This window comes from Desmodus rotundus, chromosome 3 (assembly GCF_022682495.2).
Source record: "Desmodus rotundus isolate HL8 chromosome 3, HLdesRot8A.1, whole genome shotgun sequence".
NCBI lineage: Eukaryota > Metazoa > Chordata > Mammalia > Chiroptera > Phyllostomidae > Desmodus > Desmodus rotundus.
The window spans coordinates 163,304,374-163,331,303 of NC_071389.1; the positions used below are offsets into that span (position 1 = coordinate 163,304,374).

The 26,930-nt window shown below is 40.4% G+C and overlaps 1 protein-coding gene across 2 annotated transcripts in view; it reads right to left on the bottom strand.

The window, feature by feature from the left end:
* Positions 1 to 26,930, bottom strand: part of FGD4 (FYVE, RhoGEF and PH domain containing 4) — a 201,020-nt gene that overhangs the window by 12,647 nt on the left and 161,443 nt on the right. For both annotated transcript variants that reach the window (XM_045184329.2, XM_024575654.3), the window contains exons 5-14: positions 24,469 to 24,558; positions 20,429 to 20,574; positions 19,830 to 19,986; positions 17,356 to 17,494; positions 15,011 to 15,069; positions 14,531 to 14,677; positions 8,781 to 8,953; positions 1,851 to 1,881; positions 1,549 to 1,641; positions 1,078 to 1,203 (exon numbers count right to left, since the gene is read on the bottom strand). In XM_045184329.2, coding sequence (XP_045040264.2) covers positions 1,078 to 1,203; positions 1,549 to 1,641; positions 1,851 to 1,881; positions 8,781 to 8,953; positions 14,531 to 14,677; positions 15,011 to 15,069; positions 17,356 to 17,494; positions 19,830 to 19,986; positions 20,429 to 20,574; positions 24,469 to 24,558 — 1,161 coding nt within the window. The remainder of the gene's footprint in view (positions 1 to 1,077; positions 1,204 to 1,548; positions 1,642 to 1,850; positions 1,882 to 8,780; positions 8,954 to 14,530; positions 14,678 to 15,010; positions 15,070 to 17,355; positions 17,495 to 19,829; positions 19,987 to 20,428; positions 20,575 to 24,468; positions 24,559 to 26,930) is intronic.

Sequence of the window (26,930 nt, forward strand, 5' to 3'; positions counted from 1 at the left end):
GCTACCTCTCTCCAGCTTCACTTCTCGCTTTGTCCCCCATCATTCTTTCCACATGAAACAACTCCATTGCTGAAAACCTGTTATGCGCCTTCTCTGGTTTTAGTTGCTGAATTTTGTTAGAGAAATATCACTGCCATTAAATGGACTAGTGTATCCTTTTACATTCGTAACCATAAACCTCTACTGGGCACCCAGCAGTCCACCTTTGTTCCTCTGGCAGGCTCATTTTTCCCTGCCCAGAGACAACGATCTGATACTTAGTCCTCGTTCTCAAGTCTTCCCCACCTTTCTTCCTTCCCCTGCACTTTCAGCTGATGACATTTTCTCATACCCCTACGGACACACACCTGTCCCCGGTCCTACATTCCCTCCTTTCCCACCACCAGGTCACACACACGCCCGCAGCGGCAGCCACCCTCTTTTCCCCTTTCTGTTACAACGGAAGGTTTCCCTCTCTTCATCGAAAGCCTGAACTTCCACTTATGCTAACAAGTCCTATTTTCTCAAAGCCATCAACTCCTTTGGTTATTATTTCTCTAATTATTTCTTCTGCTACACTTCACCTTATCGCACATGACCTTTTGGCAGTTTCAAGACCAAGCTCTTGTCTACCTCAGGGCTTGGGTCACACAGCCTCTCACTGCCCAAACGCACTCCCCACCTCCCTTCTCGGGTTGGCTCCTTCTCACTGTTTAGGCGTCTGCAGAAATATCGACCCCTCAGACAGGTCTTCATTTTTCTAACTGAAATTGGTTCCAAATCCTCCTTCCTTACCATTATTCTCCATGTGAAACTGCTTGATGGCCTCCTTGTTGCATTTATAGTGATTTGACATGCTTATCCGTCCACTGGCCTGACTTTGGTCTATCCTCTCCATTAGAATGTACGCTATGTAAAGCTGGGTATCCACCTTTTCCCCTCCAGGCCCCAGCACAGTGCTTAGTACGTACTTGTCACTAAAATAAGTTTGTCAACAAAGTGCTTTACTGTATGAGTTTTGGGGTCTTTTCCGACTGGATGACTTCACAATACCTGTAAGAGTTACTGGCAATTTAATGACCAAGAAATCTCACTTACATGCCCACATGCTCTACAGTGGTGCCTTCTTCTTGTCAGCGCATTGAAAGACTCTTTGCATTTCATACACATCGTTACTTCGTTATCTCGGATCCATCTCGGGGCTCTTTTCCCTAGCTCTGCAGTCTGAAAGGGAAAAAGAGATTCAATTCTAACACAAAAAGCTGCCCCTTCCTTTCTCCCTCCCTCCCTCCCTTCTTCCTTCCCTCCCTCTCTTCCTTTCTTCCTAAAAAGCACCTGACAACATTGCTCACGCCATGTTCTGGCTGAGCAAAGGAAAAGGTTCAAAGACGTTTAAGCAGTATAAAAAAGACACTCACTATTCTGTTCATCTAAGAAGGAGTGAGATTCTGTCTAAATAGCCAGTTTGGGCATTGAGAAGGAAAGAGGTTGGCAAACAAAATGACCAGAGAGATCCTTCGTAAATGCATATAGCAAAGAGCTTAAAATTAAGAATTTAATTCAACTTACAGAAACCTCTGACTGAGTGTCATTATCCTTGGCAATCGCATTTCTGAAGGTTTCATGCCTCTGATGGAAAGCATCGATAGTCTCTTGAAGGGTCTAAAATGTAAGTAAAATTCAAAGCACACATTAAAGTATCACATGAATATTAATGAAAAAACTTCATTAAACAAGAATCTATGATGGGAATCACCTTAACAACTAAATGACCTTGACCCGCTGACTACATGTGCACAACACAGCACCTGCACATTTGTGTACACAGAGGTTACCAAAAACCAGAAAATAAAAATAGAAATGAGGTTTACCTTGATCCACTCTTCTTTGTCTTGTTCAGAACTAAAACAAAACAAAATTAAATTGAATGCAGAGACCATTCGTTACACCTGGTGACTAAAACTATGTTTTATTATTTTTTTTTAATTATTTTATTGTTATTCAAGTACAGTTGTCTGCATTTACCCCCTGCTACTCCCCCCCACCCCAGCCACCCCCCTGCCCCCCCTTGGTTTTATCCATATGTCCTTTACAGTTGTTCCTGAAAAACTATGCTTTAATGTTGTTCCAACTTTCTGGAAAATTCAGGGATGTCCAAGAAGTTACAATCAAAATTAAACAGAAACTCTGGCAATTGAACAAAGAAATTCTTGAACAGAGTTTCAGACCATCCGGTTATAATAGTGCACATAATCTCCGATGGGGAGATACAAGTTTAGCTTTTACAATATACTATCCTGACACTGAATTTAACAACCATCCTCTATTCACAGACACTAAGCAACTCCGTAGACCTAGCATTCTACTGGATACACATGCAACTAGTCTGACAATTCACCTTTGTAAAAACAGATGAGGCTTTTAAAGGCTATTAGTCACAGCCCATCTTAATAAAGATTATAATTAGTCTCGAGAACATAAAATATCTTTGTAAGGCTTTGCAGAGCTATTTTAGGATTTCCTTTGATAAACAATTTAATTTTATCTTGCTAGAAGGCTTCAGGCAATACCATACGTAACTGATTAGACAAAAGAAAAGTTTTTAAAAATATTTTATTTATTAATTTTTAGACAGTGGGGAAGGGAGATAGAGAGGAACATCAAGGTGTGGTTGCCTCTTGAGCGCCACCTACTGGAGACCTGGCCCGCAACCCAGGTATGAGACCTGACTGGGAATAGAACCAGTGACCCTTTGATTCACAGGCCAGCACTCAATACACTGAGCCTCACCAGCCAGGGCACAAAACAAAAGTTTTAAATGCCTGTAGGAAGTTTCACAGATTAATGGACCCTGGTATTTAATAATTTTCTGTTGGAAAAAAATTTCCTTGACTATAGTCAAGTCCCCTGTTTGCCTGTGGAGGCAAATTTTCTTTATTTCATCTCCCTTACAGGTAGCTTATATAGCTGGTGCACATACTGTATGAGAAAAATCCCCTTTAGCAGATTCTGGACTAAGATCTCAAAACTGAGGGATTCTGAAGACTGTCAAAGAGCAGGTTCTGCCTGCGTGTGTTTGGTGGGCTGGGGCTAGGTTTGAGTTCCAGGCTGCATGTCACATGCCTTGACCCCACAGGGATCACGTGTGTATGAGTCTGGCAGGAGATTTGCTCCGGTGATACTGTCCATCTTCCTAGTAAGTTTAGTATTGAGCACCCAATGGACCAGGAACGCTGCTGGAACCCGTGCCTGTCAGATCAAAGATTCTGCTTATTGTTCACCTGCAGATCCTTGGGGCAGGGTGGTGGGGCTTCCATCTCTCCCCTCAAAAAAAAAAAAAAGATTTCCCCCTGATGCTGTGCCCTGCCCCCACAAAATCAGCTCTACTGCCCTGAAAGTGTACTTGAGGCTCACTGCTCTTCAAAAGTCAAAGAAACTTGAAGTGTTCAATGGTTTTGACTTACTCTTTTGTTGAATTTACTTATCAGTATATTTTTATATTTTTATATGCTTGTAGCAATCAAAAGCCACTGAATAAAACTATAGAAAACAGGAATACTTTACATTCTTTTAAAAAAATATTTTATTTATTTTTAGAGAGAGGGGAAGGGAGAGAGAGAAGGAGAGAAACATCAATGTGTGGTTGCTCCTCGCAGTCCCCAGACTGGGGACATGGCCTGTAACCCAGGCATGTGCCCTGACTGGGAATCGAACCTGCGACCTTTTGCTTCGCAATCCAGCTCTCAATCCATTGAGCCACACCAGCCAGGGCTTTATATTCTTTTGAACATGGAAGATTGCACAAAGTGTAAGAGGTCAGTCTTGAGGCTGACTCATTCAGCAAGAAAAGCAGAACTCTTTTTTTTCTCAGGTGGCTTCAGAAGTGAATAATCTTGGAATACCTCCAAATACATACTCAGTTTTGGTTTCCACGTAATCCCACTAACATTCTGACATTCTGAATGTCTCCATTCTTAAGAGTCATTGTACACCCCAGTCGCACCCCACCGACTGTCCGCAGTTCCGAGGGCCCTGTGGCAGCCATGAGTGCGCTGGCCCCTCACCACATGAATGGATCCCTGGGTGAGCAGGAGGCTGGGGACCCACCCCCCACAGGCTGCTTTGCCAGCCTCGTGCTCCCACTGACGGCCCAGCCCCTTGCCCCCCTCCACCGCCCTTGCACCTGCGTTCCCTGTAGGGACATCGAGGTTGTGCCCTGAGTCCTGAGTGGGAGACTTAGTGACATGGCTGCACTGGAGAAGGGTCCAGGAGCTAAACCGTGGGACGCCTGGCCACCAGCAATGATATCCCTTTGGGCCCTCCTCCGTGGACCCCTAGGTTGGCTGGGCTGGGGGGTAATCCCTTTATTTCAATCTTCGGTTTACCATATTATCATATATAAATAACTAGAGCAATGATATCAGGGGAATAAAACATTTAAGGAAAACGACCATGTTTCCATATTAACTGGAATATATCCAATACTGCATATTGGAACTCTACAAAGTGATGACTACTTGTACTTCAGAAAATTCTTCATGAATCAGCCCCATCCTAAAGAGAAAACAGCCCAACCTGATATAGGGGGGCTGGAGTCCCCACTTGGGCAACCCAAGAAATCTTGAGCATCTTCTGCTCTTCAGACGCACCTCTCGGGTGTGCAGATTTGAAAGCATGCTGGTGTTGCAGAGCCAGCAGCACCGTCACTCTCCTGCAACGGAGACTTCTCTAACGATCATAGAAAAATCTCACATAAACCACCCGACTCTACATCTAAAAGGACTAGAGGGGCAACAAGAAACAAAGCCCGGAGCAAGCAGAAGCAAAGAACTAATCAGGATCGGAGCAGAATTAAATGACAGAGACTAAAATAACAATTCAAAAGATCAGTGAATCCAGGAGCTGATTCTTTGAAAAGATAAACAAAATTAACAAACTGTTAGCCAGACTTCCCCAAGAAAAAGAAAGAGGACCCAAATAAATAAAATCAGAAATGAAAGAGAAGTAACAACTCATACCACAAATGCAGACAATTGTAACTGAATAAAAATAAATTTTAAAAAAAATAAACGAAAAACACAAAGGATTGTAAGAAACATCCTAGCTGGTTTGGCTTAGTGAATTGAGCACCAGCCTGTGAACTGAAAGGTCGCTGGTTCAATTCCCCGTCAGGGTAGATGCCTGGGTTGTGGTCCAGGTCCCCAGCTGGGGTCATGTGAGAGGCTACTGATTGAGATGTTTCTCTAGCATATCAATGTTTCTTTGTTCTCTTTGTCCCTCCCTTCCCCCCTCTCTAAAAATAAACAAACAAACAAACAAACAAACAAATAAATAAATAAATATTAAAATAAAAAATAAATTACTATGAACAACTAACTATATGCCAAGAAATTGGGCAACATGGGTGAAATGGATAAGTTTCTAGAAACATACAATCTTCCAAAATTCAGTCAAGAAGAAGCGGAAAACCTGAATGGACCAACAACAACTAGCAAACTCGAAGCAATAATCAAAAAACTACTGGCACACAAAAGCCCTGGACTGGATGGCTCCACGGGTGAATTTTACTAAATATTCAAAGAAAAATTAACACCTATCCATCTCAAATTATTCCAAAAAAATTCAACTAGAGGGAAGGCTCCCAAACTCTTTTTTACAAGGTCAATATTATCCTAATCCCAAAACCAGGTAAAGACACAACAATGAAAGAAAGTTACAGGCCAATATTTCTGATGAACATAGATGCTAAAATGCTCAACAAAATACTAGCAAACTGGATCCAACAATGCATTAAAAAATCATATACTATTATCACATGGGATTTACTCTAGGGATGCAAGGATGATACAATATTTGCAAATCAACAAATGTGACATTACATAAACCAAATGAAAGACAAAAATCACATAATCATATCAATAGATCCTGAAAAAGCATTTGATAAAATCCAGCATCTATTTATAATAAAAACGTTTAGCAAAGTGGGAACAGACGGAGCACAGCTCAATACAATAAAGGCCATATATGAGAAACCTATTGCCAACGTCATACTCAATGGGCAAAAAATAAAAGCGTTTCCCTGGAGATCAGGAACAAGATGAGAGAGTCCACTTTCACCTCTCTTATTCACCATAGTACTGGATGTCCCGGCCATAGTAACCAGACAAAAAGAAGAAATAAAAGGCATCCAAAATGGAAAGGAGGAAGTAAAACTGTCATTATTTGCAGATCACATGATAGTGTGCATAGAAAACCCTATAGACTCCACCAAAAAAACTACCCAACCTAATAGGTGATTTCAGCAAAGAAGTGACATACAAAGTAAACATTCAGAATTGATGGCATTTTTGTACACCAACCAGGAACTACCAGAAGGGGAAGCTAAGAAAAAAATCCCATTACTATAGCAACAACAATAAAAATTTCAGATATCCCATGTAGCAATGTTTTTGCAATCTATCTCCTAGGGCAAAAGAAATAAAGGAAAAATAAACAAATGGGACTACATCAAATTAAAAAGCTTCTGCATGGCTAAAGAAACCATGATCAAAATGGAAAGGGAACCATGTGGGAGAACATATTTGTCAATGATACAATGGACAAGGGTTTCATCTCCAAAATATACAAAGAACTCACATGACTCCACTCCAGGAAGACAAACAATCCGGTTAAAAAATGAGCAAAGGACCTGAACAGACACTTCAAGGAGGACATACAGAGGGCCCAGAGATATATGAAAAAATGCTCCACATCACTAGCCATCAGAGAAATGCAAATTAAAACCACAATGAGATAACACCTCACACCAGTCAGACTGGCTATCATCAAAATCAACAAACAGCAAGTGCTGGAGAGGATGTGGAGAAAAGGGAACTCTAGTACACTGTTGGTGGGAATGCAGACTGGTGCAGCCACTGTGGAAAACAGTATGGAATTTCCTCAAAAAATTAAAAATGAAACTGCCTTTTGACCCAGTGATTCCATTGCAGGGAATATACCCTAAGAATCCTGAAACACCTAATCAAAATAACTTACACACCTCTATGTTCATAGCAGCACTATTTACAACAACCAAATGCTAGAAACAGCCTAAGTGCCCATCAATAGATGAATCGATTAAAAAACTGGGGTAGATTTACACAGTGGAATACTATGCAGCAGAAGAAACAAGTAGGAATTCCTATGTTTTACAATAGCATGAAGAGAACTGGAGACTATTATGCTAAGTGAAATAAGCCAGCCGGTGAGAGATGAATACCATATGATCTCACTTAAGAGAGGAATCGAATAAACAAAACAGAACCAGAGACATGGAAACATGGAACAGACTGACAGCTGCCAGAGGGGAGGGGGAGGAGGGAATGGTGGAAAGAAGGGGAAAGGTTTAGTCAAAGAACATGTATGAATGACTCACGGACATGGACAACTGTGTGGGGATGGACTGCAGGAGAGGGGGTGAGCTGGGTGGGGGAGGGCAAAGGGGGAAAAATTGGAACAACTATAATAGACTAAATAAGGATTTTAAAAGTTAAAAAAAAAAAAAAGACCTGTAACGATGACAACTATAGCGTAGTCTTCCTTGCTGCCAGGTCCGATCACTCAGTGAGTCAACAAAATACATTCTTCTCTTGGCTGGGGCCCAAACCCCACCACGATAAGGTAGAAAAACCGTGATATTCAAAGCCAAGCCCTCCAGCATTTTAACTCAGGCTCGAGACACCACCTTCGAATGCTTACATCAGTCCCCTGCAGCCTGCTACATCTGTCACAGCTGTGATCTCACCAGTTCCTGACTTCCAGGGCACAAATTCCTGCCAAAATGACTTATTCTCTTGTGACAGCCTGAAGGTCTTACGCAATTTCTAAGTGCAAATATCCAGGATGAATTCACCTGAGCAGCCAGAACCACAAGCTATTGGTGCAAAGGAACAGAAGGGCTCTCTGACTCTCCACAGATTCCAGGGTATCAGAACAATGAGGGCTGGGAGTGGCAGTTAATGCTCTGATCCGTGACTTTCAGGAGTGTCCCAGTTCTCACCGTGCCAGGCCTTCATAGGATAAACGGCTAACAGTCTTACTAAAGCAGATATTTCGAAGCCCGACAGCAATCTGTCCTGCAGGGGCTCACACAAGAGGTGGCTCCGACCCACTGCAGTGGCTGTCATGTTTTGTATCTTTCCAGACATGATTATGCTAGGGGGTCGGTGCTGGAACTCCAGCCCTTTCTCTCCCACTCAATGAAGCATATAAGAAGTCCTACTTGCTGGAGGCCCAAGTGGCCTCCTTGGTGTATCCTCCAATAATGGCAAGAGGATCATTAGCTTTTCCACCTGCCTCCTCCGAACATTCTCCCCATCAAAGTGTCATTAAGTCCCATGAATGCAGAGCCTCTGAAGGACTGAGCGTTAGACTTCATTTTGGCATCGAATGATAAGCATCAATAAACACTTGAGGACCAAAGGAAGGATGGAGGGGAAAAGGGTTAGAGGAGAACCTTTTCGTACAAAGACTCAAAACTGGCTTAAATGCAACTTCATACTCTGAGCACCTTGTATATCTAAAGAGTAAATATAGTTTATTGAATGCTTACTTCGGAAAACAACTATCCTAGGCACTGTAGAGAAATCAAAAGGGAAGACAGCATTCCTGCTTTTTAAGAGCTTCCATCTCTCCGCTTACGTCGAAGCAGAGCTGCAGAGGTCTGTCTGTATCATTCACTTGCTAAAGATCCTCAGAATTATTGTATTCTACAATTGATTCTGCTGCTTTTGAAAGCTGAGTGATAGAAATGGTTTTCTTACCTGGCTTGCAATTCCAGCGTCCTCTCTTTCCCAGATACCTGGAAAGTGTGCGGGTATTCCTCATTGTGAGTCTCTACAATTTGCATTCCATCTATGCCAACCCTGGTTCGGACTGTGAATTTAGAGCCCACCAAGCTGAATCTTGGCACACAGTACAGCAACATGTTGTTGAACTGCAAAGAGGCAGAACGCATATCAATAATAGACAGGAAAACAAAGAAGAAAGTGGCCGGCGCTGAAAGGAGCCTTAGACAGTATTCCAAGGACTTCCCAAGGAGTATCATACTTTCTGTATCAGCAAAATTATTTAAAGACTACATTGAGATTTTATGCTTGTACCAAATTATCATATTTTAAAACTCATAGCATACACTTCCTTTGTTGGTTCATAAATATTTTATTGATATTTAAATAAACCAATCCTCATTTTATACTATTAAAGAAATTAAATTCAATTAAACTCAGCAATAATTTATTAAGAACCTTCCACATACCAGCAACTGAAATTCTCAACCCATAAGTCTGAAGTACTTAAACAACAAAATTTCTCATCGTTGTGGCTTAGAGATAGCAACTCTGTAACAGCTGTCAGGGGGAAAGAGTAATATTTAGCAATTATTTTTATCAGTGTGTTTAATGTTAACTTAATATATAGCCAAAATTATTAGTTTACATTTTATTCAAACATGTGGGGTCGGCATATTAACTCTGTAAAAAACTAACTCACTGTTTTACATTGACCCATATCATGCTTAAGGATTCGTCCTATATAAATGAACAGAAAAATCATCTATTTTAGCAAAATGTCTTTAAAGATAGTTTTTATAAGATCTCCTTTAAAAAATTTATTTATTGGTTTTAGAGAGAGAGAGAGAAGGGAAGAGAGACACACTGGATTGTTGCCCCACTTACTATATATATTCCTTGGTTGATTCCTGTATATGCCTTGACTGGGAATTGAACCCACAACCTTGGCACATAAGGACAATGCTCCAACGAACTTAGCTACCCAGCCAGAGCTTTGTAAGATTTACTGTTAAAATGAAAAACTTTATTCATGAGGCATGAATCAAATTTTGTGTCATGCCTCATTCCTAGGCAACAATGAACAGCTCCTGCTTATCAGGCCCGAGCAATAATTTTGGGAGGGCAGCTAATTCCCTTTGATGTACTAAAACATGCAAACAGGATGAAAGAGTCTAAATATTTCGGTTAATTCATAGGCAGATTCCTAAAGAAGGTCCATACCTACATTCCTCCTTCATATTTATTATTTCTAGGGTCACATATATTTTTCAAAGACCAGAGCAACTGGGGACTTAGCCCCTAGTCACAATGTAACCTCACATGTCTCAGGATCATTATCCATAACAGTTAGAGGTTGTTGACGGAATTAACTGAGGAAACATGTCTTGTTCTGCCAGGTCCTCTGTTTGGCTCCACACGGCCATAAAGACAAGAAATGGTGATGGATATTTAAAGACATGTCAACGTATTTTCGTGATATCGTGTACTGTACTCATTCTGAAAGCAAATTTCTCACCACTTGTTCCTCATACCTTGTTTTGCAACTTCCTGTAACCAGTGTCAGAAATTTCATTTCCACAAGTGGATAATGTAGAAATAAAAGGACACAAGTACATTTTATGAGATATATCTTAACAGCACATTTCACATTCACATTTCTAGAAACAAACACTAATAACCTACGCCTTTATCATGTCTGCTGTATTCGAACTACGGCAATCAGAGCCTCAGAACCGTAGTAGTTAGGACTTGCAGATTGGAAAGTGCACTGAAAGGTTCTCAGCACCATCCCGGCCCGACGAAGGCAACAGCCTGCCTGCTACCTGTTCATGTTAACATCGCTTCCTCTCGTCTACCGAGGCCTTCTCGGGCAGGGATGCGGTCAAGGCTGTGAGTGGTGCGGGACCAGCTGCCAAGCTACCACCAAAGGGGACAGGGCTCACACTCAAAAGATCGCAACCACCACCAATTTTTCCTGCAAACTGAGTGGCAAATGAGATGTTTTGGCATAAAATTTCTGAGTTATTTGACATTTGTACTCAAGTTCACTTTATAAAGTTAAGCAAAGTCTTGTTATTTTATGGAAACACAAGTGAATATGGAAGTTCTTAGCATTTTTTTTTTAATCCTCACCCAAGGACATTTTTTCATTGCTTTTAGAGAGGGAGGGAAGCGTGTGTGGGGGAGGGAGAGAGAGAGAGAGAGGGAGGGAGAGAGAGACACCAATGTAACAGAGTAACATTAGATTGGTTGCCTCTTGTATGCTCCCAGACCAAGGACTGAACACACAACCTAGGCACATGCCTTAACCGGGAATCAAACTGGTAAACTTTTGGTTAAGGGGCGATGCTCCAACAGAGCCACACCAGCTAGGGCAGTACTTACTTTTTGTAGTTATGCTCATACAAGACGACAGACAATCTTATAATAAATGATACATTTCTCTTTCCCTTTCATGCTTTCAGGTTACCTTTCCCCTATTATCTTCTTCCTAAGTGAAACTTCACATTCCAAATTGTCACTAACTATATAATTACCTTTTAACATATAGGTCAAAATCTAACGTTAGTCAATAAATACCCCTTTTCTTCTTCCTGCAGGCGAAGGTGAGAGCTCTTGAAGGATATAAAATATTGCGTACACAGAAGTAGATGGCATATACATAAAGGAATTAGGTAGCTAGCCCTACGCCCTCTGTGAACTTTGTTCTTGTGGCAAAAGCCACCGTCACCTCGCTGGGTTTCCTCTGGTACTAAAAAAGGAAGTTAGAGCTACTGCCACTCCTGGCAGATCAACTTTCCTTTTCCGTGTAGGAGGTTCCATTGTATTCCATGCCCAGAGCTCTGAAGTAGATACCGACAAAGCAACCCCGGGCTGGCGACACAAGTGCGGGAAGCGCTGGGCTGTGCCAAAACCTAGAAGCAAGTCTTGGTTTCATTCAAAGTGTGGGGAAGTGCCCCGTTCTTGATCTGTAGTGTTCCTCCATTGCTGATTTGAAGTTTCTTAAAATATATTTATTTGAATGAAATAATTCAATTTGATGGCTCACTGAAGTTTGTTTTAGAAGGTACAAGTACATTGTTGGAGAAATCGCCAGAGCCAGATCTGTATTCAAAGGAAAAAAATTCTAAATCTGTCAAGCTACAAGGAAGCAAGGAATAGAACTCCAAAGGGCCAAGAATAAGACCTCTTTGGGCCATTCTATAGGACAATTTGCTGGGGGTTTTCTAACTTTCAGATGTCCAGTATAGTTATTCACTTAACAGAATACCCTGCCACTGACATATATTTAAAAAATGGTGTGGAGGCAAGCAAATTTGCAAACATATGAAGATTTGAAAGCCAAAATCAGATTCTAAATATAACTTGGCTTTTCGGACAAATGTAACATCCCCAGTGTAGGAAACAGAAAACTAGCCCTCATGTTCTTTCTAGAGAGAAAGGAAAATAAAAATGGTATCTCTGAAGTTTCTACAGATGAAAAAACCAAGATGCTCTACGGGAATAACAGTGTGCAGGCTGGAGGAGAGAGTCTGAGACAAGCACAGTATTAGAGGGGGTCGTTAACAGAGTAAACACTGCAGGAAATGCTTCTGAGATCGTCTGCCAGAGATAACTGTGGCTTTCCTAAAATTCCTGCTCTATGACTTTATTCTCCCGGCAGGCAATGGCATCATGAGATGTTCGATAGCTTCTAATAACTGGAACAAGATGGGTCCTTGCCCCTAAGTTACTGCTGCTGTATTCCCCCAAGGCTCTTGCCACCTGTCCTCCTACTAGCTGCTTCATTTGGGTCTGCATCAAGGTATGCAACCTAAAACTACTTCCAGAATGATTCTCCAAAGTAGAAATTAAACTGACCAACTGGGTCAACTGTAGAAACTACAACACTAATGTGGAAGAGGGGGCAGAAAATGACCTAAGCACCTAAAGCCAGGGTAACAGAGAGGGGAAAGGAGGGAGAAAGGGAGAGAAACATCAATGTGTGGTTGCTTCTCAAGATCCCCCTACTGGGGACCTGGCCTGCAACTGAGACATGTGCCCTGACTGGGAATCGAACCAACGACTGTTTGGTTCTCAGGCCAGCACTCAATCCACTGAGCCATACCAGCCAGGCTGTATGTCTTTTTAATCTGTGTTTTTGATGTTTTGACTTTTTAGGGACCTTGCTGACGTTGGACAGATGGCCCCTCTTAGGGTCACCCAATTCCCAGAGACAGTAAGTGACTCACCTGCAAGCATACCTTTCATATGAAACCTACCTGTCCAGAGCCCACACACCTCAACCACCTCACCCAAGGATATGCTTATTGATTAGAGAGAGAGAGAAAGAGACATCGATTGGTTACCTCCCGTCCATGCCCCGATCGAAGACTGAACCTGCAACCTAGGTATGTGCCCTGACTGGGGATGGAACCGGCAACAATTCTGGTGTAAGGGACAACACTCCCACCACCTGAGCCACCGGGGCAGGGAGTGTACTTTATTCCTTTTTATTGGCATATCATATTCCCCTGGATGGGTATACCATAATTTGTTTACCCATTCATAAACTGATGAACCTGTAGGTTGTTTCCCATTTTTGGCTAACACAAATAATTTTGCTATCAACATTCACATACAAGTTTTGAATAGATATATGTTTCCAATTTTCTTCAGTTATACCAACTTGGAGTAGAACTGCTGGGTCATATGGTGACCATATGTTCTTTTTCAAAAATGAGAACACTCGTCTGCGTGACAATTAGTTTTTACAAATCCTCTTGTTAAGGGAGGCTGTAACCCCCCAACAGAAACGTCTGAGCCCCCGATGACAGATCACATTCGCGTGGTGAGGTGACTGCTTTCCAGCAGTCAAGTCAGATGGAGCAACCCCCTGAGACTGTAATCCCGCGTTGGTCACCGGGCAGCCTCTTTTCCGATGTTTCTCTGTTTCTTTGCCTATAATCAATAATCCTAACAATGGCTAACATTTACTGAGCTATTACTCAATGTTGGCTTATTGTTACTCAATGTTAGCTATTAGTATGATTTTCATTATATCATTGGATAAGAAAAGGCTAGAATTACCAGTGACTAAAAATAAATAGCCTGGATACCCCAGGAAGAGCTCTTGCATTTGAGATAAACCCCAGACTAATTGTCATTTCTAGGAAGTGAAGGAAGGGACAAGGACTGACTGCAGTGGAAAGGAACAATGGAGCAAACTGATGTGCTTTACACATTGTTATTTTGAGCACAAGTTTTCCAATGTTGCTTCTATACTTCATACTAAAAAGATTAGAAGTAGTGGTTAGAGATGATTAGGAAGAGAACTGCTGTTAAGGAACAGTGTGTTGACCCAGTTAATACCCAGGAAATGGTACCTTTTAGCCTGTAAGCATGAAAGGAAAGAGAAAATCTGAAACAAGAAAAGGAGGATTCCAGAAAGCATGTCATAGTCCGCACGCACAGTGACGGCTATCATCTCCAGGGAAAGGTTAAACCGTCTTCAGTATGTGTTACTGAAGTCAACGGCAAATACATAGACAAACACTTCAAAAAAAGATTTGTGTCTTGAAAGAACATGCGTCAGGTACTAAGGACATTCATTCCCTTTGTGGAAGGTTGACAGCAGGGACGACACCAGGTTAGCTATACAGAAAGCATCCCACTTACCCAGGATATACATAACAACATAAGCAAATTATTCTTATGTGACTTGCTCGCACTGCAATACTCACTAAGAAAAGGTAGCGTTCTTGTGCTGAGGTGTTCCGAGCAGCTAGTTTAAGGATCTGTCCTTCTTTTATTAGTTCGTTTGAAGGATTTACAATGTCTTCTTCTTCTCCCAACATTTCATAAATCTCTAAGAGTTTCTTTAGGTTCTCCTAGGAAATTAAAACAAAATACGGCAAGATCAAATATAAGGAGGTTTCACCTTGGGGGCTTTAATGATACCACAACCTGCAACCTTGGCTAAAATATGGAGTACTCAGAAGTGACTATAACTAAGCCTAAATTTTGCCATACAGTGTCAGTTATGAGGAACTTAAAACCCGGGAGAAGAGAAGATTATTACAGAAAACACCAAATAGTGTGCAAACAATTTTTTTGGATAATCTGTATCAATTCATTTTGATCCGAACCTATAGATAATATTAGGCTGTATTATTGACAATTATCTAACTAGAAGATTACCGTCTCCTCTGAAACATACTTACCATTTTTCTTATTGCACTATTAGAATGGCTTGCTGCTGTAGATATAATTTCCAGTGATTCTAAATGGGGGAAAAGAAAAGAAAATAAATATATGTTGTCCTTACTATGCCACTAGATAGCTGAATAACACACTTCTCATTACAATAAGAAGAAATTGGGAAGAGAAAAAAAGCGGCAGAAATCTGAGACCAAAGATACACAGTAAAAGCAGGGACAATTTCCACTGATAAACTGCATACTTTCAAAAGTTCACTTGTAAGTAGATCAATACTTGGAACTTGAAGGGTATTTCCTCATAAAAAGGCATATACAATGATTAGGCTTACAGGTCTATTTAATCCATAATGAAACTTTCAAAATCGACAAACACCATGCACACTAGCTTGGGACAAGGCACTCCGCCAGGTGCTTTCATAGATGTTAGGTCAATTATTTCTTACACAGCCCTGAATGGAAAGTACATTAGCTCCATTTGTCAGACGAAAGAACTGGAGAGTGATGTGCCTTGTATACAGTCACACTACTAGGATATTAAAGGGCCACATTTGAACCTAAGACTTCTGGCCCAAATTCCTACAACATTTCAGTGGTATTATTTTATTCGTTCTTATGAGCAATGTAACCACTAAGCACAACCACCTTTCTTTGGGAAAAAGACAACCACGGCTCTAGCCTCAGCCAGGTGAAAGAGAACGTCAACGCTGATGGAGGGATTTGTTGCTGGGTGGGTGGAGGCAAGACACAGGAATGGGGACTCCTGGAATGAGCGAGGTAGGGGGTCCGGAACCGCTGGTGAAGCTGTGAAAGCTGAGGCCTCCCGCCTACCCAGGGAATGCTCTCAATCCTAAATCAAGCGCCAGCCCCGAGGCCCCCCCCCAACACCACTCTCTTACTTTTTTTTTTTTTTATCTTATGAGTGCTGGTTGGGTTAATTCTGTTACAGCCACCTTATCACCTGTGCACCAAATTTTCTCTGTTCTTTGTTCTGCTGCTGAACAAAATGCACTTCTGTCGCTTTCCCTACATTTAGGTCTCCCTCTATGATCTCCTTAGAATTTCAGTGTAAGTAGCAATGGGAAATGAAAAAGTATTAAAGTACACTATCATGTTGCCAACTTTGTCATTTTTGACATTGGCACCTTAGAGGAAGTCAAAGTCTTTGAATATAGAAGAAACTAGTTCTCCAAACTATAAATAAAAATTCAGCTTCTTCTACATTCAAAGACTTGGACTTACATTTTGGAGAACTCTGCTGACTTGGGCAATTCTGTGGGCTCTCTGCAGGGTCCTTGGTACAAGGAAACAAAACAGGACAGGCTGGGGATGCGGTGTGGGGGGCCAGTGCGAGGAGCCGCAGTGGGGATCCCCACTTCTGACCCAACCACTAGTTCTGCCACGAACACCAAGCACTCAGGCCAAATGAGTGGCCAGTGGAGATGGAATAAAAAGTGGAAGAAATCAAGTCAGGAAAGTTCTAACGTAAAGGGAGAGAAAAGGGAGGAGAGAATTTCCTGTGGTCACGGACTCGCTTGGACGGTGGGAAAACCGAATCAGAGAGAGCCCGTGTTCGAAACACTCCCCAGGCTCCAAGACCAAAGGCTGTGTTTTGTGTTCCTCATCTCTGATCACGGTTCACTTACAGTAGAACACAAGAAGTTATTAGGGGAAGTGGTGATGCTTTAAGATTGTACACCAGTATTTTTAGTACTTACTGAATACTGACCTGTTTCTATTTCTTAACTTTCATTCTTACCTTCACAGCTAATAGATTTTTTTAAAGTACATGAGACAGTAAAATTATTATTGAAATTCATGAGTCTTAAAAACAAAAGCCTTTCATTTATCATCTAAATGATATAAATGACAAGTCTGTAAAGTAAAAGACAACTAGCCAAATAAGAATAAAGTTTTCCCAGGAAAAACGTTAACTGACGCTAAATAACACCATTTTCTCTTCTAAGCCAACTCTGCTTAGGTGATTTTTCCACAATCCCACCTGAACTCTCTTGGTGTGCATCACCCTATCTAGTTAACCAGCAGCGCTGGTAATTCCGAATGGCATATTCTTCCTGTGAGACGGTAACTGTGTACTGCTAGTCCAGATGTCTCTAAGACTATAGTTTTATGTTTCAAAGTTAATGATTAACATGAAACCAGCAGGAGAAAAGTGATTTGCGTTGCTCTGAAGTGCTTGCCTAATTGAGGTGCTGATAACAATTTCCAGTGAGGTTCTTTTCTGTCACCGATATTTTACTAAAGTGGCTATGAGACCTATCTTGCTTTATCACAAGGCTGCCTGGCCACTGAATTACCCCACAATGGAAAAGAAGGGGAAAAGCACTTACTTTTAGCATCATTCCAGTCAGGAGAATCAGGGGGCAACTTCCGCAGGTAGTCCTTAAGGAGCATCTCGTACCGGGGAATGCGCTGAACAGGTTCTAGCATGTGATGCTGCAAAGTCAAGTTCCCACAGATCTTCTGTTTCTGTAATTAAGTTTATACAGAAAGATTTAAAAATTAGGGTAGCTAATCTAAAAACTCTCATTGTACAGAGCTTTCATCAAGGGCAGAATCTCTACAGAGTGTGGTCTGTGTATCACATTTGTATTACATATATCTAGAGTGCTAGTAATAATGAAAATGTTGAACCCCATCCCAATCTATGAAACTACAGCCTTTGGGGTCAGGGACTGGGCAAGTGCATTTAGAAACACCCCAGATTCTTCCATTTCAGTTTGAGGACTAACAACCTAATACAAGAACAGAAGGGGACATCAAGAATGATAAGCAAGAACATCCCAGATTGTGGGCAACCACTTCAATTAGCCACTACAAGGGAGTGTGAGGTCACACAGTCAAGTCATACTCCACAGATTTCCACAGGAAGCATCTACGGGGTGTGCCAAAAGTGGGCTTACAGTTGTTTGTATGGAAAATAATACAATAAATGAATAATAGTATCAATACAAGAACAAACTGTGTTTCTTGTACTCACAATTGTAAACCTACTTTTGACCCACCTTATATTTAATGAGCTTCACTAAGAACAACTTTATTAAATGACTTTGCACTCAGCGGAAACTATTTCTAATAAATCTACCACAAATGTCATTTCCTTTGAACTTAAAAAAGAATGGCAAGATGTGATCATTCATTTTATCATGTCAGAAAATTTTAATTTTTCATGAGGTCATGGCATTCTTTTCCATTAGAAGCCAAAATCCCTAAATAGATTCCACCCCCACCCCCCAGAGAAACTGAGTCTAGCATTTGTTTTCAATAAACTGTTAACATAAGAAAGGGATAACATGACTTAAAATATGTCCTTGTTCATATTAAATAAAGCATGAATCCTAACATGTTTACCGAACTCATATTATGATTAAGATGCTGCAGGGTATAAAGGCTGTATTAAGACATGACGTTTGCATTTAAAGTGAACAAGAATCCAAAGGCTTCACAGAGAAAGGAGCATTTAATGTGAATTTGGACGAGCACAGGCTTTGGGTGGGAAGGGAAATCAGTGAGGACTGAGTGACCTTGGATACCAGGCCCAAGACGGTGGGGCTCAAAACATATTCAGTAAAAGAGAACAATTGAGTTTTGTTGGCAAGTAATATATTTGTAAGGAAACGGGATAAAGAAGAAACAGTAATCTGGGGTAATAATGTCAGACTGTTTCGTACTATTTCATCTAATGCATATTTTCACGCAGGGGAGTGATATCATTAGAGATCTGTTAAGATCAACCTACTGCAATATGGCTTTAGGAGGTGTGGGGAATCTAGTTTGGAAGTTATTACTGTAGACCAAAGAAAGGAACAAGAGCCTGAAATTAGCATGGAAGCTGAGGGCTAATGGCTTTGCTTAATAAATATTAAGTTTAACTTTCTCTAACATACATGTATCTAGGAAAGTATTACTGATCCCAAAATGTGTACATAAAGAAACCACGGGTGAGAAGAGTTAGGAGAGTTTTCTAAGGTCAAATGACTGTAAGTGGCAGACTAGATTCTACACTAGGTTAGCGGATCCTCAGTCTGTCGCTCCTCTCACAGCCCCACCCTTCCCGTGTGACGACGAGGTGCCAGACTTTGTGGAGATGGATTTAAGATTTGATGAAATGACGACCACCATCATGGCCACCGTGTAGTGAGCACCTATTATGTAACAAGCTGCACGTTAAGCTCCTTGAATGTACAATCTCATGGGCAAATACAGAGAAGGAAGGAAGACAAAAAAGAGCAGTCAAGGAACAAGAGAATCCCCAACCCCAGAACCTATGTAATCTAAAGAATTCCTTTTGGATATTTAAACTTTAGCAAAGAATAGTTATTAACAATTTTGATCAGAGAATCAAATAGAATTTACTATGGTATTATTAAAATGTATTATCCAGGTGTAATAAAGTTTTTTAAAAATCAGGACATAGAAATAAAGCGACAGAAAAATCCAACACAATTATGTCTCCAAGATGTTGGGATTTATAGCCATCCCTCTATATTCATTCCAACTTCTCAACCTCTGAAAGAGAGCAAGACAGGCGCCGAACTAAACGGGAATTCACTTTGGAACGTATGTGCACCCCTGCTAAAACCACTTTTCTGATCTCAAAAGCAAATGGAGAATTCACTATTCGACACACGGCACATGCCCAATAAATATTTTAACTCTGCACAGATGACTTCTGCATAATTCAGAGTGAAACGGAATTGGCTAGGTGTCTTGGACAGCTATTGCAATCGACATTTTAAATCTAGAAGACAACGATTTGTACAGAAAAACTGATGCAGGGCCTTGAATAAAAGAGTCATATTACCTGAATTTCTTCCACTACTGATTTGAACTGGGGAATACGCTCTGTCATGTTTTTAACCAATTCCATTGCGTTATCAAATCCCTTCACATATTCTCCATACATCTTAAGGAATGGCGCCAATTTCTGAAGGATATCACCAATTCTAGGGGCAGTTTCCCTGCATAAAATACAGAAACAAGTCACGAAGGTTTCTTACAGAATGAGTGAATTAACAGGACTTCAGAGGAAGTAGTCACTTTTCCACACACACCCTGTGCTTTACTGGATCGACCCTGCTGTGAGATCGGCAGAGAATGAAGGCAGGCAGACAACTCAAGGTTAGCAATGATATGGTAAAGAGGGAGCTAACAGAATCTTGAAGCTCCACATCACCTGTCACACCTTATCTTCACTAGTCAAAACAGTTTGAAGAGCAGAGATGAAATTCTTTTCAACTAAAGTTGAAAACACGCAACTTCTATTATTGGTCTATCACATAAAAACTTAGCACAAATGTGTGTCTACCGCTCTGAGTGACATTAGTATTTCAATTTAAAAGCTGAATAACACAGCATCCAGTATGACTGTCAGACATATCATTTGCTATCTCTTCCTCTTACCATTCTTGCATTCGTTTCTCCAGTTCTGGCAATAGGAATTTACTATGGAAGGCATTTATTGATGAAATATTAGAAAAGATTTTATTCACCATCTCTGCTGGAAATGAGCCTCGATTTGCCTCTTCCAATAGTTTGCAATAAAATACCTGAATAAGAGAATAAAGCAAACATTACTTCAAATTTACTGGCTTACCACCTGGCATTGTGCTAGGCATGTAGTGGGATCTTTAATACAATTTTGTTGAATAAATGAAAACATTCATAGTTCAAGAAATCAATCATTTTTGAACTGTAGGAGGGAGTATGTGCTTTGATTAAAAAGAACCAGGGATTCAAATTAGGAAACTTTGACCCTAACCTAGGCCATGACTGACTCTTTCTGTGGCATGTTAACCTTTTCTGTGCCAGAGAATTTCCAAATGAGGTCAACAGGACTTACCTTTCCTATCCACAGGTGGAGTTAAGAGATTAAAACAGTTCACATACACATAATAATTGTGGTATGGCCCCACTTCTGTTTATGTTTTGAATGATGTATATGTCATTTACTACATATTGTCATTACTGCCATTTGTTGGAATAAACCTAATTTTTTTCTATTAAAACTGTATACTCCTTGGGGAGGGAGCACATCATTATTTAGTTTCCACAGTAGAAAAGGTGCTTGATAAAGAGCTGGCCAGTGGATGAACAAAAGAATATTTCAGTTCTCCAATGTTTTCCTGCTCTTTAGTAAAAAATAATACCTAATTTAAACCACTGGTATGATTATAAAAAGATCTTCTCCTGTCCTGCACATAATAACTGGTATCTTTTTTATTAAAAAAAAAAAGATTTTATTCATTTATTTTTAGAGAGAGGGGAAGGGAGGGAGGGAGAAACAGTGGGAGAGAAACATCAATGGGTGGTTGCCTCTCGTGGGACCCCACCAGGCACCCAGTCTGCAACCCAGGCATGTGCCCTGACTGGAAATCAAACCGGTGACCCTTTGGTTCGCAGGCCAGCACTCAGTCCACTGAGCCACACCAGCCAGGGAAATAACTGGTATCTTAAAGACAATAAAAAAGAATTTGCAGTCGTAGCTCTTCTTCACTAGGGCTACTATACCTCTTGCCACTCTGCTAAATGTAGGCAGAAGGAGGTCTCTTCCTTCATAATGTCTAGAGAGTTGTTAATTTTCTAAAGCCACCTCCACTGCATTTTCTTGGTAGACAAAAAGAACACAAAATTACATCCTTAGGGACTTCAATAGGGAGGATATTGAAGTAATTAAGACTCTAAAGTTCTCTAAGGTCAGCAACAATAGCTGAATAAGCTAATGTGGCTGAAAAAGGTGGGGCAGGTGGAGGACACAGTTCGATAAGAGGAACAGACACATCTCCACTACGGGAACACCTAAATGCTTCAGGTCTGGGATCCCCATGAGGAGCAAAGTTGTTTCAAAGACACAAACTCAACATACATTGATTGACTTACAGGGAAATTCTTTGGAAAATGAAAATTTGAGTCACAAACTCATTATCTCAAACAACACAGCTTTAATTCGGCCCCTCAAGGCTCACCGTAACAGGGACGCAGCTTACTCTAGGAATCGATGACAGGGAGTGTGCACAGGACAACCTGCTCCTGTAGGGTTCCTGTTTTGCAACGGCAGAAGTGGGACAATTCTTCTTATGGTTAACACTCAAACATGGCGGCTTTCTCTCATACAGGAGGCTGTATTAGCAGACTATCCACCAGTTATCCTGTTCTTTTACCACTGAAGCAGGATTAAGGGACCTTAGTTTTCAACAGTTGCTCTAATGATATATTTAGAAACTTTTTCACAGAACTAGAATATTCCAAAAATTTATATCAAACCACAAAAGACTTTAATTGGCCACAGCAATGTTGTGAAAGAATAACAAAGTTAGAGGAATCACACTACCTGATCTCAAACTATACTGCAAGGCCGTAGTAATCAAAACAGCATGGTACTGGCATCAAAACAGACACGTAGATCAATGGAACAGAGTAGACAGCCCAGAAATAAACCTACATCTTTATGGTCAATATTTGACAAAGGAAGCAAGAACATACAATGGGGTAAAGATGGTCTATTTAATAAATGGTGTTAGGGAAATTGGACAAATATGAGTAAAAAGAATGAAATTAGACTACCTTCTTATACCATAGGAAAAAAATAAACTCAAAATGGATAAAAGACTTAAATGTTAGATCAAAACCTTAAAAATCCTAAAAACATAGGCAGTAAAATTTCAAACATTTCTTGTAGCAATATTTTTTTTCTGATGTATCTCCTCAGGCAAAAGAAACAAAAGAAAAATAAACAAATGATACTGTATTAAACTAAAAAGTTTTTGCACTGCCAAGGAAACCACCAACAATATGAAAAGTCAATACACTGAATGGGAGAACATATTCGCTAATGATACATCTGATAAGGGGTTAATACCCAAAATTTATTAAAAAACTTGTAAGATTCAACACCAAAAAAACAAACCATCCAATTAAAAAATGGGCAAAGAGGACAAACCAATGGTCAACAGACGGAAAAGATGCTCAATGACACTAGCCATCAGAGAGATGCAAGTTAAAACCATAATGAGATAGCACCTCACACCTGTCAGAATGGCCGCCATCAATAAATCAACAAACAAGTGTTGGAGAGGATGTGGAGAAAAGGGAAGCCTCGTGCACTGCCGCTGGGAATGCAGACTGGTGCGGCCACTGTGGAAAGCAGTACGGAAATACTTCAAAAAATTAAAAATGGAACTGTCTTATGATTGAGCAATTCCACTTCTGAGAATATATCCAAAGAAACCCAAAACACTGATTCAAAAGAATATATGCACCCATATGTTTATTGGAGCATTATTTCCAATAGCCAAGATAAGGAAGCAGCCCAAGTGTCCATCACTAGATGAGTGGATGAAAAATCAGTAGTACATTTACACAATGGAATACTAACCCGCCGTAAAAAATGGGGGAGGGGTGAACCTTACTTTTTGTGACAGCATGGGGGGACCTGGAGAGTATTATGTGAAATGAGATAAGCCAGTCAGAGAAAGACAAGTACTATATGATTTTACTTATATGTGGAATCTAATGAGAAAACAAAATAGAACTAGACTCAGATTCTTAGATACAGAGAACAGACTGACAGCTGTCAAATGGGTCGGGGCTTGGGGACTGGGTGGAAAAGGTGAGGGGATTAAGAAAAAAAAACACCTCATAGTGGTGATTACCACGGTGACAGGAGAAAGGGGGAGGTTGAAGAGGATAAAGGATGATAAATGGAGATGGAAGGAGACTTGGCTTCTGGCGGTGAACACTCAATACAATATGCAGATGATATATTATAGAATTATACACTTGAAACCTATATAATTTTATTAGCCAATGTCACCCCAATAAATTCAATTTAAAAAATTTTTAAAAATTAAAAAAAAAGAAATACTGGATAAAAAACCTTTTTTTGCTAATGTGCATTTGAAATGCTACTCGAGGCTCTCCCATGATAAAAGTACAAAATGTGATAAAGTAGATTCACATAATCAACAAATACGGATCGTGCAACTTTACTCCAGGCACGTAAAAGACGTTTCATGCACGGCTGAGCAAGGGAGCTCTCCCACCCCTCCTGGCCCTGCAGCACCCCACAGGGCACACACAGGGCTGCAGCGCAAACGGGCCAGACGGGGTCGGTGCTGCGTTCACACTGGTATTGCAACAGAATCACCAACCTCTTATTCAGATTATAACTAACATGGCACACAGAACCACGACAAATGGGTTAGGGTGAGAGACACAGACAAAGACACTTGTGACTTGTACCGAGAGCCCCTCGGTCTGCTCCATATTAAGTATATACCCTTTTACCTAGTGAATTCACTGACAAAGTTGAAAATGATACAGTTTTCCTTTCATTGGCCCAATACGGGCATGGCCTTCTTTGTAGTTTTTAAAGACTTTCATTATGAAGTTAAAATAATGTATAGTGCTGAAAATTAAAGTAATTCTGAAAAGGAAAATATTACCTGATCTAAGAGGTCAAGTCGGTTGACATAAGCTCTTTCCGTAAGCAAGAGTTCATTGGCTATGTTGTGCAGTTTTTGCTCATTTGTCTCCTACAAATAGAATAGATATTCACAAATTAGGACATAAAAAGCTTGGATGATATTTCTCAAGTAATAGACACCTCATCAAATGGATTGATTAAAACTGTTTCCTCAAGCTCCTCAGGTACCTGATTCCTTTCAGCCATTGAGGAACATCCAACCAGAAAGGAACAAAATTAGCAAAAAGCAATTTGCTGGGTATAATCTATAACCGCTTCTTTAAGTTACAACTTCCTCTTTGAACTCTGTAGTGGCCAGTAATCGCTCTCATCCACCTTCTCCTTGAACCATCTTTAATCGTTTCCAGTTCGCAGACACTATCCTTTTCTCTTTTTTCCCCTACCTCTCTTGGGCTACTCTTTGGACAGGATTTCATCACTCTTCCAGACATCTTCTCTAATTATCAGCTCTATGCATGGAACTTTTTGCCTTTGCCAAGAAAACCCCACAACATTTTATTCTGGAAAATTTCAATCATATATAAAAGTAGGAAAAAAAGTAAAATGAACCTCCATGTGTCCATCACTGAGATTCAACAATTATCAACTAATTGTTCATCTCATTTCATCTATGCCCCACCTACCTCCTTCTACCCATATTTTTAAATTAAATCCACACTTCATTACTTCTTCAGTCTATGTTTACTTAACCCTTAAATATATCTGTAGAACCTTCCTAGTTCCATGAGACTAAGAACAGTTTTACCTGGTTAACTCTCCTGTCTCCTGTGTCTACTACAACACTTTGATAAAACACAACTGTAACACACAATAAAATTTTAACAGTTTCCCCACCTAACTATTGTTGGACATTTATTACCACTTTGACATGGTGTCAATGTAAAACGAAACTCATCGTTTCTGGAAAATATCTACCCTGCCACCACCCAGAACTGTATCATCCTGGCAACGGTTCCATCCCTTTCCAGTTATCTGTCTTTGGCATGTTGAGTAACTTTAAACTTAGTTCCCTCACTAATCCACTCAGCTACCCACCTCTCTCATGCTAGTTTTATGTCTTTAGCATCTGTCCTTTAGGTTCTCATCACCACTGCCCTGTTTTGCTCATACCTTATCTCAAGCCCAGTCCAATCAATAGTTGCCAAATGCTCTGATTTCACTATTTTTTGGCTCTAACCCTCCTTGTCTACTGCTGTGTGAGGAATCTTTCTAAAACTCTGCTTTGCCCAGATAATCCTACTTTCCATAGAAAGAGAAGTCTTCCACAGTATTCCCCTCAAAGACAGGATAAAATCTAGATTCTGTATACCATTCTGGTTGTTCAAACCTCATTACTTCCTCAAACTTCTTTCTCACTGCATCTTCTTGACAGGTACCCTTTCCTCCAAACACACGGCTCTATCCGCCTTTATCCAAACACATCCCCACCATTCTTAAACCTTTCTTTTATCCTCGCTGCCTGGCATGTGCTCTTGCTACATCTCTCTAGGAGTTTAAGATACTTTTCTTTCAATGGCCTTATGAATTTCCATCCCTTGCCAATGGAGCCTTCTTTAACTATCTGAAGCCCGTGGGCTTGGTCCAGTTAAGATGCATTTTATATTTTATACCAAGACATCTTTTTGTTTAGAAATTTCTACCTAGTTACTTTGCTGAAATAACCTTTTTCACTCTAGGATAGTATAAAAAAGTACACTCTCCTAAATAAGGGTTTAGTAATAACTCTAGGGCCAAAGTGTATTTTAAACCAGGGCCTAATTTGTGTAAATGTGACATATTAAACTATAAAAAAGAATGTTTCATTGTACTCAACATATATGACATCCACTTTATGCCTTACATGCAGCATCCATTCTAATGTGGAAAATAACCAAGTTGCTTCTTCCAGCAGAGATGAGTAGGTAACGTAACATGATACTGCTTAAATAATTTGTGGCCTAAGAAACACTGACGTAACAACTATGTAGTCAACAAATTCCCCAATTAATCAAGGTTTTAGTTCAGCTTAATGAATTCAGGGTAAAGCACTAGTACTGCTACCTGCCTGGCATCCCCCCCCATTTCTTTATTAAAAATATTTTATAAAATATCCCCACCTGAGGATATGTTTATCAATTTTAGAGAAAGAGGAAGGCAGAGAGAGAAAGAGAGAAACACCAGTATGTTGCCTCCTGTATGTGCCCCAACCAGGGATCAAAACTGGCCGGGTCCCCAATAGGGGTGTGCAAGAGGCAACCGCGTGTTGATGTTTCTCTCCCTTTCTCCTTCCCTTCTCTCTCCTCTGTCTGTAAGTAAACAAATAAATAAATCTTTTTTATTAAAAAAAAAGAAAGAAAAGAAAGGAGGCTCCCTGTTTTTAAAGGAAGAACCACAGAAAAAGAGCACTCTCTCTGCTGCTCCATGTAAATGAGGGAACCTATG